The sequence below is a fragment of the Portunus trituberculatus genome, chromosome 34 (assembly GCF_017591435.1).
Source record: "Portunus trituberculatus isolate SZX2019 chromosome 34, ASM1759143v1, whole genome shotgun sequence".
NCBI classification, from domain to species: domain Eukaryota; kingdom Metazoa; phylum Arthropoda; class Malacostraca; order Decapoda; family Portunidae; genus Portunus; species Portunus trituberculatus.
Window position 1 is genome coordinate 2,110,344 of NC_059288.1, and position 17,157 is coordinate 2,127,500.

The 17,157-nt window shown below is 40.8% G+C and overlaps 2 protein-coding genes across 6 annotated transcripts in view; one reads left to right on the plus strand and one right to left on the minus strand.

The window, feature by feature from the left end:
* Window positions 1–1,693: 1,693 nt before the first annotated feature.
* LOC123512548 (zinc finger protein Dzip1-like) lies at window positions 1,694–5,734 on the plus strand. Its single transcript, XM_045268974.1, has 2 exons — window positions 1,694–2,032; window positions 2,468–5,734. The coding sequence occupies exons 1-2, from the start codon at window positions 1,694–1,696 to the stop codon at window positions 5,147–5,149; spliced, it is 3,021 nt and encodes a 1,006-aa protein (XP_045124909.1). The 3' UTR covers window positions 5,150–5,734.
* An 82-nt stretch (window positions 5,735–5,816) lies between these two features.
* LOC123512675 (TBC1 domain family member 31-like) overlaps window positions 5,817–17,157 on the minus strand; it is a 17,411-nt gene continuing 6,070 nt past the window's right edge. For 4 of the 5 annotated variants that reach the window (XM_045269164.1, XM_045269169.1, XM_045269167.1 and 1 more), the window contains exons 4-16: window positions 17,040–17,155; window positions 16,545–16,720; window positions 16,058–16,206; window positions 15,476–15,632; window positions 14,733–14,829; window positions 14,176–14,408; window positions 13,465–13,679; window positions 12,615–12,748; window positions 9,558–9,730; window positions 8,935–9,075; window positions 8,472–8,657; window positions 7,796–7,946; window positions 5,817–7,490 (exon numbers count right to left, since the gene is read on the minus strand). In XM_045269164.1, the coding sequence (XP_045125099.1) occupies window positions 7,390–7,490; window positions 7,796–7,946; window positions 8,472–8,657; window positions 8,935–9,075; window positions 9,558–9,730; window positions 12,615–12,748; window positions 13,465–13,679; window positions 14,176–14,408; window positions 14,733–14,829; window positions 15,476–15,632; window positions 16,058–16,206; window positions 16,545–16,720; window positions 17,040–17,155 (2,029 nt within the window). In that variant the 3' untranslated portion in view covers window positions 5,817–7,389. The remainder of the gene's footprint in view (window positions 7,491–7,795; window positions 7,947–8,471; window positions 8,658–8,934; window positions 9,076–9,557; window positions 9,731–12,614; window positions 12,749–13,464; window positions 13,680–14,175; window positions 14,409–14,732; window positions 14,830–15,475; window positions 15,633–16,057; window positions 16,207–16,544; window positions 16,721–17,039; window positions 17,156–17,157) is intronic. The other variant, XM_045269165.1, reaches the window with a different exon arrangement.

Sequence of the window (17,157 nt, forward strand, 5' to 3'; positions counted from 1 at the left end):
TCTGTATATCTATTTACCTATTTATCTATCTATCTGTATATCATTCTGTCTGCCTGTCTGTTATTTATATTGCTGTTATGATATATAAAAAGTGTCAAATATTTACCCCGTTTTGTCTTATTCCGAAAGATTTGACTTACACAGTTCAATCCAGTGCGCTTCCTTAGTATTAATGTGTAGTATTTCCTTCCAAAGAGACTATTCATGCATTAAAAGAAATGAAAATATAGAAGGAAGTGTTCAGGAAGTCGCTATTACGAAAACATGAGTAATAACCAGAGATTGGGCGGGATTGGGCGGCATTGTCAGGCGGCTCATATGATTCTCACTCATTCTTACGTGTTGTGTTGTGTCTTAAAATCTGGACAGTTTTGTAGTAAAAATGCAGAATTAACATATAAAAATCTTCAACTTTTTAATTAAATATTACATTTTTTTTTGTTTTATTTCCTGAACAAATTATCAGAGCGTGTTTTGTATTGAAAAGATTTATATATTTTTTGATACGTAGATAATATAGTCAAAGCTTTATATATCATAAATTCCAGGAAATTATGTATTTTCATAAAGCAAACTAGACGAAAATACATATCTCTTTGTCAGGAAAATAATGTTCATCTTACACTTTTACATAATGGTATCGAGCATGAGAGGAAATATTGCATTGAAAAAATAATATTCGAATATACATATATATTTTTTCATTCCTTCAGAATGCTTAATACATATAAGGCATTCCAGCAAATCAAGTCTTATCGATGAGTAAAGCAAAGACACACATAAAGCGAACTAGGTACAATATTACAGAGAAAGTGGCTTTTATATTAAGATAATGTACAAACATAACTCACGTACCAAGGTAGGATATTCACTTTTAATCAGCTTTATAATCCACCTACAACAATCAATCCTCTATGGGTCCTATAAGCAGGATTTCTTGACCCATGTCCTACCTACAATACTATATAGGTACGCGTTGACCAAAAATGAATGAATGACGGAATCATTAATATATTTTTTTTCATTCATGTACCTTGAATAACACTCATTCATCTGTAGCCATCTATACAATATACATACACCACTCAATTATCTTTATAACACACTATATAGCACGCCCCGTTATAGTAATACCGATACCCGGTCACCATGGCAACCCAACACAACACACTCCATCCACGCTTCTCGCGCTCACTCACTCATTTATTCGTTTTCCTCCCTCACTTAAGATCTGTCAGGAGCCATAATAGGGAGATTGTTTTATTAACTGCCTTTCCCACTCATTATAACACACAGATAGTTTCCAGTAATGTTAAATAATCAAGTTTTTTTTCTGAAGTTCTACGTGTGAGTTCAAAGTTTTACCTCAACAAATGTTTATCAATACTCACTTTTTTCACCCGCATTGAAGACCTGTCAGGAAGCAAAACAAACAGAACATTTCATTAAGTCTCTGCCTGACTCATTACAAAGTGCAGATATACAAAGACACTCTTAGATAAGGCTACATAATGAAGTTTCTCTAATTTCTCAGCATCAAAACTTTTCTACCTCACGTTCCTTCTCATTCAAGTCCTGCTGGGAAGTAGAAGAGACAGGACACTCCATGAACAATTAATGTAACCTAAATTAACTCACCAAAAAATACAAATCTGAACTAACTGGGGCATAGAAACCAGAACCCCTTTATAAAATGTCCCCTTCAGGAGGTACCACAATTCCTTCAGGAGTTGAGTTCCCTTCACAGCGGAGGGAGCGAATAGACTGGCACAAACTAGCCTCCATTGACCTCCATGACCTGACCTTGGGGTGTCCTATAGAGGTCCTGCAAGAGAACCTAACCCAAATTGCATTCTGTGATGCTGAGACAGAGTTTGACCTCGGGACCGTGTCGGGACAGAGAAACCTTTTGAAAATGTTCCGCCTGTCCCAGCTCACGGTGCAGTATTTGTTCATGTCACAGGATTTCATGGAGACACAGCTGAAGGAGGTACAAGAAGAGGCCCAGCAGTTATCAGAGAAGTATCAGCAGGTATGGCCTCTGCTAGTTTGGTGTCTTGTTCTTTGTGTTCTCTTGTTCTCCTTCCAGATTCAGTTCACTTATTATCCTACCACTTCATTACTTCTATTCCTTTCAATACTTCACTTCAACTCACTTTAGTCTTTTTCTCCCATCACATTAATTTATCCAGTCCTCTTATTCTCATCTTATTCTCCTTCCCCTTTATTCTTTTCTTCCCTTATATTTTTTTCCATCCTCATTCTCTTTTCCCTTCATTCATTCATTGATTTTTTTCTTCTCTTACATTTCTTCAACCATTTCTCTTATTCTACTTTCCCTTCATTCTTCCTTGCCTCATATTTCTTCAAGCAGTCCTATTTTTCTTTCCTTTCATTCATCTTTTCCCTCACATACCTTTTTTCCTCCTTCTCCTCATGGCACTCACTTCCTCATCCTCTTTTGCAGGTAAAGACCAAGTTACTACAGCAGGTGGAGGAGGCCAAGAAGATGAAGGCCACCAACAAAAACATGAGGGAGACAGTCAAGCAAATCAACTCCTTTGCCATTGCCAATGGGATATTCCAAGCTGTGAAGTGTCCGCAGTGCCCGAAAACCTTCCGCAGTAGTGAGTTCCTACAGTCACACCTCTGGAGGAAGCACCCAAACCAAGCAGCTTCAGTTACTATTCCACAGGCTGCCCCTACCATTATGCCATCACCTATCAGCCCTGCACATGTCACTCTAGTCCCTTCCTCAGCTACTAATCATACTATACAGGGTCATACACAAGGTCCTATGCAGGGTCCAAGTCCTGATGTGGGGATCAGGACACAGGAGACTGCAATTAGTGCCCCTTTGCCTCCTCCAGCTGCCTCCAAAGTGAATGATGTGGACTCCTACAGACTAAACGAGATCGAGAGGAAATGTGATACGATGGGTGACAACTTGCTGCGACTGTTTAGGGAGTTGGAGGAGCAGAAGAGGATCCTGGAGGCAGACCACAGCAGGAAGCAGGAGGAAGTGAAGAAAGCCTGGGAGGAGAAGAAGAACATGAAGGAATATTATGAGGCACAGCTGGACAAGTTGAGTACACAGATATCACAGCTGCAGAGTACAAGTGTGGCCTGTATTTCCCCTCAGCCAGCCAATGAGGAGATCAGAGAGCTGGTGAGGCGGCAGGAGGAAGAGGTGAAGCGGCTACAGGAACAGATTGAGACTAATGCTGCTGAGAACAGGGTGGAGGAGATCAGGGGGCTTGAGGATGTTGACGGTCTGTCCGAGGAACTTCAAGAACTCAGAAGCCAACTTCGCCAGCAGGAGAGGAAGCACAAGAAGTCCCTGAAGGAGATGCAGGAGTCCCTTCAGAGGAGCTATGAGGAGGCCCTCAATGCCGAGAAGGACAAGCTCCGAGACATGATGAAGGACATGGCACAAGGGGAGACACCAGTGGCAGTCATACACAAACCTCCACCATCTCCAAAAACTAAGCCCAAAAAACCACCCACACCGAACCTAGCCACAAGACCCTCAGCAATACCTCGCATAGACTCCCTGCCCTCCACACCTGCACCACAGACCACAAGGGAGGCGAGAGGTACAGCACAGCAACAGCACAGACCTGTAGCCCCACAGCACCACCACATGGATGCTGAGGACACGGAGAGTGAGTCTGAGTCCAGGAGTGAGACAGACACTTCTTACTGGAACCAGAATGAGCTGAAGGTGAAACCACTTCAGATCACCAGTGTAGGGATGGACAAGGGCAAGGTAGACATAGAAGGCACCAGCAGCCACAACAGAGAGTCCTCCAGTGAGTCATCAATGGAGTCAGTGGAGGGGAGGGAGAGTCAGACAGAGAGTGAAGTGTCCTCAGAGTCCCTCCACCTGGAAGCACTACTGAAGGACAACCCAAAGCTGTGGGGACAGATGAAGGATGCCACAACAGATGTTCTTGCATCCCGCCTGGCATCCATGGGCATTGACCCTTCCTCCAAGAGCATCAAGACTGACACCCTTACTGCCTGCCTCTCCCAGCTGAGGAAGGACAGGAGGAATCTTGAGAGAAAACATGAGAACTTCTATGACCTGAGGAAGAGACTGGAAAACGAAGTGAAGATGAAGGTCGATGACAAGATAGACGACGTCGACACTGATGACACACAAGACGACCGGCCATCCAGGGCAGCCAGTGGCAAGAGGTCTCGGATGCTGACACGAATGGTGAGGAATGTGCAGTCCAAGGTGAAGGAGCGCTCCAGGGCCCTCTCGTCATCCGTGTCTAAAACAGGGACATCTGTACGGTCTGGAGTGCGGGACATGTTCCTGGCAAGCAGTAGGAATGGTGACAGTGTGCACAAGATATCAGGCGGCCATGGGAAGATTGAGGATATGACAGGACAGGGAAGTTCAGAGGAGAAGAGCTCTGTGGCATCTGAGGATGACTCCAGCAGCGCAAGAGTTGAAGTGCATCACGAGACTCTCAGATCAGTGAAAAGGAACCTATTCTCGGGACCCAGCATGGCATCAAGCTCCAGTACACACCCTGGCCACTCCTCAGGGTACTTTGACAACAAGACATATGGGGAGGAGGATGAGGAGAGCAGCACGGGATGGGAATCAGAGCCAGAGTATGAGAACATGAAGGAGGAGCCACCCAAGAGAAGCGACAGCCTACATCTTTCCCTGGACTCTGCTGACCTGCACAGCACCCCAAGGGACATCTGGCAGCCCACTGAGGAACCACAGCCTATCAAGGTCAAGCGGCCAACTGGGGAGAAAGTCAGTGACCTTACTCGCACCATTGAGCAGCAGCTGAGTGGCCGGAGGAAGTCAAAGATGGCAGGAGCAGTTGACATCACTAAAAGCTTTGAAGCGTCTTCCAGCAGTGCTGTGGGGAGACCCAGCACATCAGGCTACCCCATGAGTGGTGCCAGGAGGACCAGCACCCCACATGACCCCACACTCAGTCCACATGAGCTTCAGAGTGCCAGCGAGTCTTCCAACACCATCGGCACTAGTATGTGGGGGTCAAGTGAGGTCATAGCCAAAGGTTCAGGCAAGGTTAAGCAGCCAAGGCCCTCCACCAGTAAGGTCACAGTGCATTCCTGGGACTCAGAGGAGGACCTGGACATTAGTGACCTAGAATAACCTAAGACTTGGACTGATTTGTAGAATAACTTTGAATTACTTGAAATTATCTTAAATGCTCTAGAATAAGTTGGAATGACCCGAAATGACCTGTATTTCTCTTTTCTAGGGAAGATTCTATTTCTGTGCTCTACATTCTTGACTCAGTGTTGAAACTTTTTTTTTATTATTATATTCCCAAAGATTAATGTAGGATATTAATAATGGGAGATGTGTGAGTGAAGAGGGGATGGTAATTAATGAATGAGTAGTTGCTTCCATATTGTTGCCTATTCATTACTACTTCCAAAATTGTACTAAAAGTTTACTATATTTCTGGTAATGAAAGAATGTTGTGGGTTTTGATAAGTGTATGTAGCTACTGTAGTGTATTCCTTGTATTTTTGTACCAATGATTTTTATATATTTTTTATTCATGTATTTATTTAACTAAATCAGAATTTCCTCATATTTTGCATCAGTAACTTGTTGGTTTTAGTTATTTATTTACCTGTTCATTCATCACTTCCTCATATTTTGTAACACTGCAGCACACTACTACACCACATTATAGCACACACTGTACCACACTACCCTATCACACCACACCACACCACATCACCACCACACCATCACACCACACCACATCACTACACCATCACCAGGTTACTGTGAATGTAATAAATTGTGTCAAATTATTTAAAATATATATTTCATTATCACAAAATATTTCAAGGTATTTGCTTAAGCTAAATTATGGTATTAGTGAAAGGAACCGGTGTTATCACTCTCCGGGATGAGAATATTTCTAGTCTTAACAGTGAAAAAGAAATAAGCTTTTAAATATCAGTGAACAATAGAGGACTGGCATCTAAGTAGGCCTTTTTGTTTAGTTGCTTTTGTTGTCCCACAGCCAGATTTCCCCTCTTACATAAAAAAGATGAAAGGGAGGGAAGAAAAAGGGGAATTAACTTTTCAACATAGTAAAAAATAATAGTGAACATATGCTGCTAAATGTTAACCCTTCCATTGCAATGGTCATGTTTCCTCAACCTTCCTGGCATTATGAAAACTGTTTGCATGGTGACAGAAGAGGAAAGAGGGAAAACAAAGTAGTTCTGCCCTTTTGTAATTTGCAGAAATGTTGATGAGAGCTTAGCATAAAAATTATGTCTGTAAACTTATAGACATTAACCCCTTCTTTACCATAATACATTCCATATTCATTCTGGTTACTATTTAGTGATTTGATACAGCTTTAGAAACTCATGTCAGGCATTATAATAGTGAAGACTCTGGCCACTAATCTTCTGGCCTCCATAGACCCTTCCTAATTTCAATAAAATGGTCTAATCGTACACAAATCTCAAGGTAAAAATGTGAGCCATTATTGAAGGGATTAAAGAAGTTTGTCTAGCAGTGAACTGAAGCCAAGCAACAAAAAGTGACTTACTCTCAACTTATCTCAACAAACTTTAAAGATTTGACCATTGCAACAGATACATGAAAAGTTACAATTCGCATATGACACTGACGATGAATGAGTGAGTGATGTTTGTACAGTGAGTATGAGTCAGAGTACCACCAGTGTTGTAGTGTTGTTGTATGCAATTGTGTTACTGAAGGGACCACACTGCACGTTAACCAAAAATCAAAACTAAAGTTCCTGTGAGTGTTTTCATGGGTGTGGCATGGAAAAAAGCTACAATACCATAAATTGAGAAAGTACTTTGTGGAATTCATAGGCAGTATTTATAAAATTATTACTATTTGGTAGTGAATGATAATATTTTGGAGGTTTACTCATTGGGTTCCACTTTTATATGATATTGCACAACTCTTCCTTTTAATTCATTTCTTATTTTTTTTAGTCAATCAATCAAGCTTAAAGCTCATACAAGAAAAATATGCTTCTTTGTAACATGAAGTGTGACTCCATAACTAAATTCTGACAAACATTTTTTTTCTAAATATCAATACTTCCAAAACTGAAGTGAATTTTATCAGCTACCACAACCTTTTTCTTTATATATTTTCCTATTTTCTGAGAAATAAAAAAGAATACATAAAAACTAAAGTATTCACAGCATTAAAAATTTGATACTGTCCCATTTCAATACCACCCATAAAAAAACAAATAGAAGATTTAGTTTTCATAATCTGTTACTTGCCGAGTGATTGCCTTACTTAACAAACCAATTCCTTCAGTGTGTGTGGCACCTGGACGACATGGCATGACCTGTAAGCCATGGAGGTCACAATCAGGTCATGGCGGTGGCCAAATGTCGCTGCCGCAGCCTCATGATGCTGTCCAGGCACTGCTCCTCCTGCTGCTGTAATTCCTGCTGTCCAATCACATACACTGTGGGATGAGATGACACACAGATACTAAAAAAAATAAATAAATAAATAAAAATAAATAAATAAATAAATAAAAAAGAAAAAAAAGGAGAGAGAGAGAGAGAGAGAGAGAGAGAGAGAGAGAGAGAGAGAGAGAGAGAGAGAGAGAGAGAGTACTAATGGGAAAAAAGAATAAATAAATAAAAATAAAGAAGACTGTACTAGTAGAGAAAATAAGAATAAATAAATAGAAAAATAAATAAAGAAAAATGGGTTGGGGAAAACATTATTACTATTACTATTATTACCATTACTATTCTTACTTACCCATTTCCTCTTGCTTCTGCTGGTGGGGATGTTCTGGCTTAAAGGAGGATAGGGAAGGGTGTGGGGAGGCATGGCGGGGAGTAGTGGTGGTGGTAGTGGTGGCAGTGGTGGTGGAGGGGCTTCTCAATGCATGGAGTCTATTCTCATCCTGCTGGGGAGGGAAAGGAAGTAGAAATTGAAGAAAATGGGGGGTAAAATATGACAAAATAAATGAGTGAATAGAAAGTGGAAGAAAAAATTTGAGAAGGATAGTTGAAGGAAAGTATAAAGAAAATAGAAAATGAAATGGATGAATAGAAGCAAGTATAGAAAAAATAATTACAGAAAAGGGGGAAAAGTATTGGAAAAAAAAGTAAATAGAAGGGAAAGAAAAATATTAGAAAAGGTGATTTAAAGAAGGGAAAGATGAAAAGAAATGAATGAACAGAAACCAAAGCAAACATGAAAAAAATTATGAGTGAAGGAAAAGAAAAAAAAAAAGAAATAAAAAAAGAGACTCACAATAATGAAAAGTAACACAAGAGAAATACACAAAAAAGTAAGAACAATAAAGATGATAAAGACACACAACAAATTTAAACAAACCAAACCATACACAAAAAAAAAAAAAAAAAAAAAAAAAAAAAAAAAACACAAACAAAATAAAAACAACAACAATGACTACAACTCAATTCACCTGGACAGCAGCAGAGGAAGCAGGTCTAGGAGCAATATTGAAGAGGGGCAGACCACCAGAGGGGAGAGGTGTGAAGGTCCCAAACACCTTGTCAAGAGAGTGGACCTTCTTCTTATGCTGGTGAAGGTCATAAGCTTGCTCCACCACCTTCCTCACAGACACCCATGACTCTTGCTGGTAATAGAGCTGGAAATGGGAGGTAATGAGGTGGGTTAGAAGTGAAGCAGTGATGGCAGTGATGGGGTGGGAGGGAAGAGATGGGAAGTGTATAGCTTAGGGTGAGGCAAAAGTTGGAGACAGTGAAGGGGAGAGAAGGGAAGAGGTTGAGGTGGTGAGGTGGTAGTAATGAAGGGAAGGGAGGTAGTGAGGGGGTGACAGTGAAGGGTTGGGAAAATGTATAGCTGGAATGAAGCAGTGAGGTAGTGACAGTTAGGTTAGTTTACCACTATGCAGACATACTCACCTCCACCTCCTTGGCCTCAGTGCAGGAAAGGAGGGAGTGGCGGGAGGCAAGAGTGAAGGCAGCAGCCACACAGGGTAGGAGGGAGGGTGGGCTGGCCAAGAGGTGGTCCCACAGCACCAGCCAGTCACTGCTTGATACCACCTGTTGCCAGAAAATGTAAAGAAAAGAGAGATAAATACAATGAGAAAATTAAATGCATAATAATGAAATACACACACAAAAAATATCTCAACAACAGTTTTCACTTAAAAGAAACACATGACTCAACTAAGAGTCAAATAATCTAAAAATGAACAAAATACTGTACAACAAAATATATCAAATTACACAAACAAAAAATAGCAACACTTAAATAACCTAAAAAAACAGACGAACCTCAATATAACCTAATGAAAAAAAAAAAAAAAAATTCAGTGACCTGAAAACATAAATATAAAAAAAATCTAAAAAACCAAACACTCATTAAACTCAGAACAACCTTAAAAAAAAAAAAAAAAAAAAAAAAAAAATGTAAAGCAACCTAAAAAATACAAAACTCCAAAGAAACACACACACACACACAAAACAACCTCAGAGAAACACATCTAACCTCACTTCCCCTAACCTAACCTAACAGCACTCACTCTGGAGAAGGCTGAGGTGAGGAGGGGCCAGGCGTAGCACTTTGCCGTCACCCTGAGGCGCATGAGGTGGGCAAGGAGGGTGGAGTCAGCCTCGCACACCAGCTGCTCCACCATGTTTAGCACTGTCACTCCCACCGATGGCCAGAACTCAAACCACAGACGACACCAATTCACTGTAAACGGAGAAAGAGAGAGAGAGAGAGAGAGAGAGAGAGAGAGAGAGAGAGAGAGAGAGAGAGAGAGAGAGAGAGAGAGAGAGAGAGAGAGAGAGAGAGAGAGAGAGAGAGAGAGAGAGAGAGAGAGAGAGAGAGAGAAGAGAGAGAGAGAGAGAGAGAGAGAGAGAGAGAGAGAGAGAGAGAGAGAGAGAGAGAGAGAGAATTGAAAGTTTTTTGAATGATTTTTTTTTTAGAGAAGTGATTGGCAGTAATTTCCTTTTCTCTTTTTCTTGGAAGATGGGAGAATTGGCTAAGGGCAACAAAAGCAATTCAACAAAAGGTCCACTTATATGCCAGCTTTTGTTTAGATCTAGAATAACAAATAAAATCATAAAAAATAAAACCAACAAATTAAGCGGACTGGGATCTAAATGTAACAAGGAGGGAGAGAAACGACAAAGTTAATTCTTCAACAATCACTAATACTATCCCTTCCTTTACTCATTATTCTTATTACCTTTCCTCCTTCACCTACATTTCTCCTTTACCTTACAACACCTAAAATCCTCAACACACACACACACACAGAAGGTAAAGTACAAACAGACTGGAAAAGAGCAGATATTGTGCCCATATTCAAAGAGAGAAATAAGGAGGATCTATCAAACTACAGACTAGTGTCATTGACCAGTGTAATAGCAAAAATAGTATGTGAAAGGATAATAAAGAAGAGAAGGATAGAATATATGGAGGAGAAAGGTTTGTTGACAGATAAACAGTATGGATTCAGAAGAGGAAGATCATGTGTCACAAATTTTATAAGCTTCTACTCAAGAGTGGTTGACATAGTGCAAGAAAGGGATGGCTGGGTGGACTGCATATACTGTACCTAGATCTAAAGAAGGCATTTGACAAGGTCCTGCACAAAAGATTACTGTGGAAACTTGAATAAAATGGAGGACTAAATCGAGGACTTTTCAAATGGATGGCTGACTTTCTAGAAGACAGAGAAATGAGAAAAATTATAACAGATAAAACTTGGCCTGGAAAAAGAATCTTAAGTGGAGTTCTGCAGGGGTTGGTATTAGCACTAATAATGCTTGCAGTATATGTGAACGATATACCAGAAAAAATAGACAGTTACATTAGTCTGTTTTGCAAATTATGCTAAATTAATGAGGAGGGTGAACAGAATAGAAGATTGTGAGGTAGTACAACAAAACTTGGATAAAATAGTGGGAAGTTCACTCACATGAGAAATGGAATTTAATAGAAAAAAGTGCAGCGTAGTAGAATTTGGAATGAGCAAAAGAAGGGCAAAGGGAATTTACTCAATGGGGAATGAAGAAATTAAGAAGTCTGATAAAGAAAATCCTGGGAGTAACCATTATGGATAACTTGTCACCAGAAAAGCACATAACTTTTGAGAAATATGAAGGTGGCATTCACTTACATAGATGATATGATAAAAAAAAACTGCCAACGACTCTAATACGCCCAGAATTAGAATATGCAGCTACACTATGGTCACTAAACAAAATGAAAATAGAGAGAATACCAGGGGTGTGGAGTCGGATTTTCAAAAGTCCGACTCCGACTCCGACTCCGCTTTTTTTCTCTCGCAGATGAGGACTTCTTGGCATCTGCTGTAGAGCGTTGTCAGCCTAGCTCAGCAAGGAGAAGAATGCAGACGCGTACGCAGCACGTATTATACAGGATCACACGATGTACTAGTACCACACTCATTTTACCATCCTTGGATATCACTTAGCAATTAACCTCTATGATAAATACACACATTAGCTCATGCAAAACACCATAAAATATGGCAAAAGGGGATACCCGTATTATCTGCTGTCTGGGTGGTTGTTGCGGCATGTACCGCCCTCCTTCCTTAGGGTATATCCTCAACAAAATACAAAATAAAAAGCATGAAAAAATATCAAAAATACCAATATTCCTGCAGACTGCTTGATTGGACACATCCTCCACAAAGTCAATTTCTCCCAATTTGTAGGAATCTCCATGAAGTGGAATCTTTACTCAAAAATTTATCACGTAAAAGAGTCGGAGTCGCTCATATTTTTACCAACTCCGACTCCGACTCTGACTCCAATTCCGACTCCGGCCAAAAGTATCCGACTCCTCGACTCCGAATCCGACTCCACACCCCTGGAGAATACAGAGGACAGCAACAAAGCTTCTCCCAAGTATAAGTGAATGATCGTATGAAGAAAGGCTATGAATACTAGGTCTTACAACCTTAGAACAGAGAAGGGAAAGAGGAGATCTAATAGCAGTGTACAGAGAATAGATAGGAAAAATTAAATACTTCCTAATCTGGGAAAACTGTGACACAAGAAGACATGGAAAAGAAATTAAGAAAGGAAAACTGCAGGAGAGATACCAAGAAGTTCAGCTTTCCACAAATATGTGTAGAGGTGTGGAGCGATTTAGATAAGAGAGTTGTTGAAGCAAGGACAATCAATAAGTTCAAAGAAATGTTGGATCTGCATAGATATGAAGACAGCACAGTACAAGCATAGCTCTTTTCCTGATGTTATGACTAGGTAAATACAACTGTAAATACACACACACACACACACACACACACACACACACACACACACCGCGTAGTGTAGGGATTAGCACGCTCAACTCACAATCGAGAGGGCCAGGTTCGAGTCCCGGGAGCAGTGAGGCAAATGCGTGGCCCCTGTTCACCTAGCAGTAAATAGGTACAGGATGTAACTCGAGGGGTTGTGGCCTCACTTTCTCGGTGTGTGGAGTGTGTTGTGGTCTCAGTCCTACCAGAAGATCGGTCTATGAGCTCTGAGCTTGCTCCGTAATGAGGAAGACTGGCTGGGTGACCAGCAGACGACCAAGGTGATTACACACTTACATATGACAGTGGCAGAGACTTCAAAGGCCAAGAGTGGGTTAGTTCTGTACACCTTAATGAAAGGGAACACAAACTCCGGTAGATATGACACCTTGGCGAGGAAAGGTGCCCAGTGAGCCAGGCAGGATAGCGTTCTGTGGGTCAAGGTGCGTCACTGGTTACTTCAAGGCTAGGAACAGAAGGTAAACAAGAAAGATAGAGGTAAAGAAACATAAAAAATTAAGTGTGTACATTGAAATTAAAATAAAATTTGAGTATTATTTGAAAGCCATAAAAGGATGATGGTTAAAAGATACTGTATGGTATTTAAGGTAAAATTAGGGGATTATTCTAAAGCAATGTGGCAAAGATGAAAGAATATATATAGAAATAAAAAGGTAAATTTAGGATTATTCTAAGACCATAAAAAAATAAAATAGGAATGAAAACACTTCCAAAGTCAGAAACACCTGTTCCTTTCCATCTAGTACCTCTGCAAAGCCTCAAATATCTCAGCATCACCCTAATCCAACACCCCCAAGATACATCCTCTCCATTTCATACCTCTGTAATGCTTTAAACACCCCAACATCACTCTAATCCAACACCCCCAGACACACCCATTCTTCTCCAGTTTAATACCTCTGCAAAGCCTCAAACAGCCCAGCAGCATCACCCTAATCCAACACACCCAGACTCCTTCCTCTCCTTGCCTCACCTTTACAAAGCCTCAAACAACAAAGCATCATCCTAAGCCAACACTAGTCCTAGACTCCTTCCTCTCCATGCCTCACCTCTCCAATGATTTAAACACTCCACCATCACCCTAATCCAACACTCCCAGACACACCCTTTACTCTCCAAGCCTCACCTCTGCAATGCTTTAAACAGCCCTGTGTCAGACAGCTGCAGGGTCTCCTCAAGGTCCTGGTAGGCTGGGTGAGTTCCCTTGTCCAGGAGAGCACTGAAAACTGAGTAGTTCCTAGGCAGCTCCAGCACTGACGCCCAGATCACTCGCCGGTACTTGTCAGGGAAGGAACCGAACTCCAGCAGGATGCGACACCACTTGTTCTTGTCCAGTAGCTCCTGTAGAAGGCATGGGAGGTGGTGAAGAGAGAGGCATGTGTGATAGAAGGAAAGGAAAAATACCAATGTAGAGAAAGAGGGTAAAGAATGTAAAATATCCAGCAACACCATTTGCTTCTGTTCAGCTCCTGTAGAAGGCATAGAAGGTGATGTCAGGGGTGAGGTGGTGAAGAGGTGTGTGAATGATAAAAGGCACCAATGTAGAGGAAAAAGGAGAAAGAATATAAAATATCCAGCAACACCACTTGTTTCTGTCCAGTTCCTGTAGAAGGCATGGGAGGTGGTGTGAGAGGTGAGATGGTGAAGAGAGAAGCACATGAGTGATGGAGGGAAAAGGGAAAGGTACCAATATAATGCAAGAGGGAAAAGAACAAGAAATATCATTGAAATTTCTTTTCTACAAATTTGAGTGCAGAAAAGAAAAGTAAAAAGCCTAGCCACATTTCACACCACAAAGAAAAGATATCACAGGAAACAAAACATAATCAAACCTAACCTGCACATTTTTCAAAGCAGCTTTCTTCCTCTCCTCATCCTTCTCTTCCTGCTGCTTCTCCTTCTTTCTCTCCTCCACAATCTGAAAGGCCACCTCCTCCTTGGCCACCACCGCAGGCTGCACTTCTCCTGGGGCCGTGGCAGGGAGGAGGGCCCTCAGTGGGTATACTTTTGTGGTGCTGTTGTCGTAAGTCACCCCTAGGAAGCCACTACACTCACTCACTGATACTGAGTCTGAGGAGAGAGAGAAAAACCTGAGTGAAAGTTTTGAATACAATGAAAGGCAAGTGAAGTATTCAAAACGATATAGTTGAAGTTACATGGTCTTTTAGAGTCTTTTTTTACTAAATCAGTGACAGATTAACCAAGTTTCTACATCATTAACAGTAGAAACACACTTGAGAACCCAGCTAATCATCTCTTTGGTCTTTGGAAACAGTAATGGTGAGAGAGCAATGTGTTTCAGAGTATGAGTCTGTAATGGGTGTGACTGAGGAAGACACAGGAGGAGGGGAATGTTGCCGAGAGCTGATCCACTGTGCAGATCCCTGTACTGACCTATCAAGTGCCACTGTGCCCTCAGAGTCTTCAGCTTGGTGGTGTTGGTGAAGTCAATGACATTCAGCACTCCTCGGGATGTCAGCACGGCAAGCACCTGTACATTGGAAGGTAAAAATAACAATGGCTAAGAAATTGAGAGAAAACATGATTGATGCAAGCTGAAAATATCAAATAAAGGTATAAAAATTAATAGAAAAAAACAATTAGTGCAAACTGGCAATATTAAATAGTGAAATAAATGTACAAAATTAGAAAAGAATATCAATCGAAGCTGGAAATATCTAATGAGGAAAAAATGTAGGAAAATTAATAAAAAAAAAAGGCTGTGATTAATGTAAATTGGAAATATCATATAGCTATATCAAAAAGTAATTTCTGGCTTAAAATCAAAACACACTCATAAATGCATACTCATAAATACACTCCCAAAAATAGTCATGATTCCACCAAAAAATAAATGATAAGCAACAAACATTAAATCAATTCTCTTCAGTAATTATGAGAGAAAAATTAACACATTTCTGACTATTGATTAGCATAAAAAAAATTCCCTTTAGTAAATAAGAGAAAAAACAAGTTCCTTGATACCTAATCAGTATAAAACAGAAAATAAAAATTCTTTTCAATAATTATGAGAAAAATGAATACTCTTCTGCCACTAATTACCATAAAAACAACTCTTCAATAATTACTAGAATATTAAGTTACCTGCCACCTAATTAGAACAAGGCCAGTCTCACCTGTGGGTAATTAGGACAGATTGCAGGTAGGAAGAAGCACCTGGCCACATCTGTGCAGGAGGAGGGCAGTTGCACCACCTGGGCCACACACCTGCTTGTTAGGCTATAGGTGACAAGTAGATGACTCTGGCCACCCCCCACCAGCCATTCGCCTCCTCTATGGAATGGGGAAGGGAAAAATATGTATAAATAAATAAGTAAATGTGACAAATAGAAAACAAACTCAAATCATTACCAAAAGAAAAAATACAATAATAACAATAATAATAATAATAATAATAGGAAGAAGAAGAAGAAGAAGAAGAAGAAGAAGAAGAAGAAGAAGAAGAAGAAGAAGAAGAAGAAGAAGAAGAAGAAGAAACACACTTCAAATCCTTATTGATAAATAGAATAACAAAAACAACAACAAAAACAAAACACTCAAAACACACTTAAATCAAAACCAACAAATAAAGAAACCACAAAACACAAAAATACAAACCACAGACACACAGACAAACAAACAGAACCCACAGCACATACCTAAAGAGAAGCAACTACCACACACAGCACACAGCACACAGACATCAGCACAAGACCTACCTTGAGGCAGCGAAGGCCCTGCACTCCAGCACCAGACCCTCAGGTGGCTTGATGTGAACCTCTGTGGTGGGTTTCCGGCCCGGCCATAGCAACACACTACCACAGGAGTAAGCCACCACCAGCTCATCCCTCTGCCACACATGTCCTGCCTGTTAAGGAACGTGATGAGGAGGGAAAGGCATACAGACATGATTGCTATTAATGCCTCTCTGCTTGTTAATGAAATATAAGGGATGAGTGATAGGCAGACAGATAGACAAGAATTAACAAAGACAAAGAGACAGGGACAGACAGACTGAAGGAATGGACAAACAGAGACAGAAAGAGACAAAGAGAAAGATGAATGAACATTATGAGGAAAATTTCAATATGTTCAAATTTCTCTCATCACAACTTCAAACAGACTGAAATCATCCCTTTCTCTCATCTCAAGTAAATACAAGCCTGGGAAACTCATCACTTTTTCCTCCACCTCCTCTTCCCTCACCCAGACAACAGGCAGAGGCTCCTGTTGGCGCAGACGGTTGGTGAGGACCATGGAGGGCCACGACCACAGCAGCACCTCCTGGGGGTTGAAGGTGAGTACTACTGGTGACCTCAATCCAGCATCCACCCCCACCACCGGCAACTTGTGGCCCTGCATCACCACCACTGACCCATCCTCTGTTGACAAGAATGAAGGAGAGAGAAGAGAAAATATAAATAAAAACAATAACCTTTTAACTTGTTTTGACTATAGAATGCAGAAAAAATCTACAATTGGGTGTGGAATATCAAATGAGAGATTACAGGGCACAAACAACACTAGAATGGTAAAATTTCATGGTGTTCTGAGTACAACAAACAGAAAAATGTACAGTTGTGTGCAAAATATCAAATGAAAAATAATAAGACAAAAACATACACTAAGCAACCTCTTCCTTCAGTCTTTTATGAGTTTTCCTAACGAGAGGAGGACTAACACAAAGGGAGGAAGACTGACCCACATTGATGCTGTACACCTTGCAGGAGGCCGAGGCAAGGAACAGCTGTGTCTCCTGGTGTGGGTGGAAGACTAAGGCTGTGCACTGTTCCACCATTCGCTTCAGTAAGTAGAATCT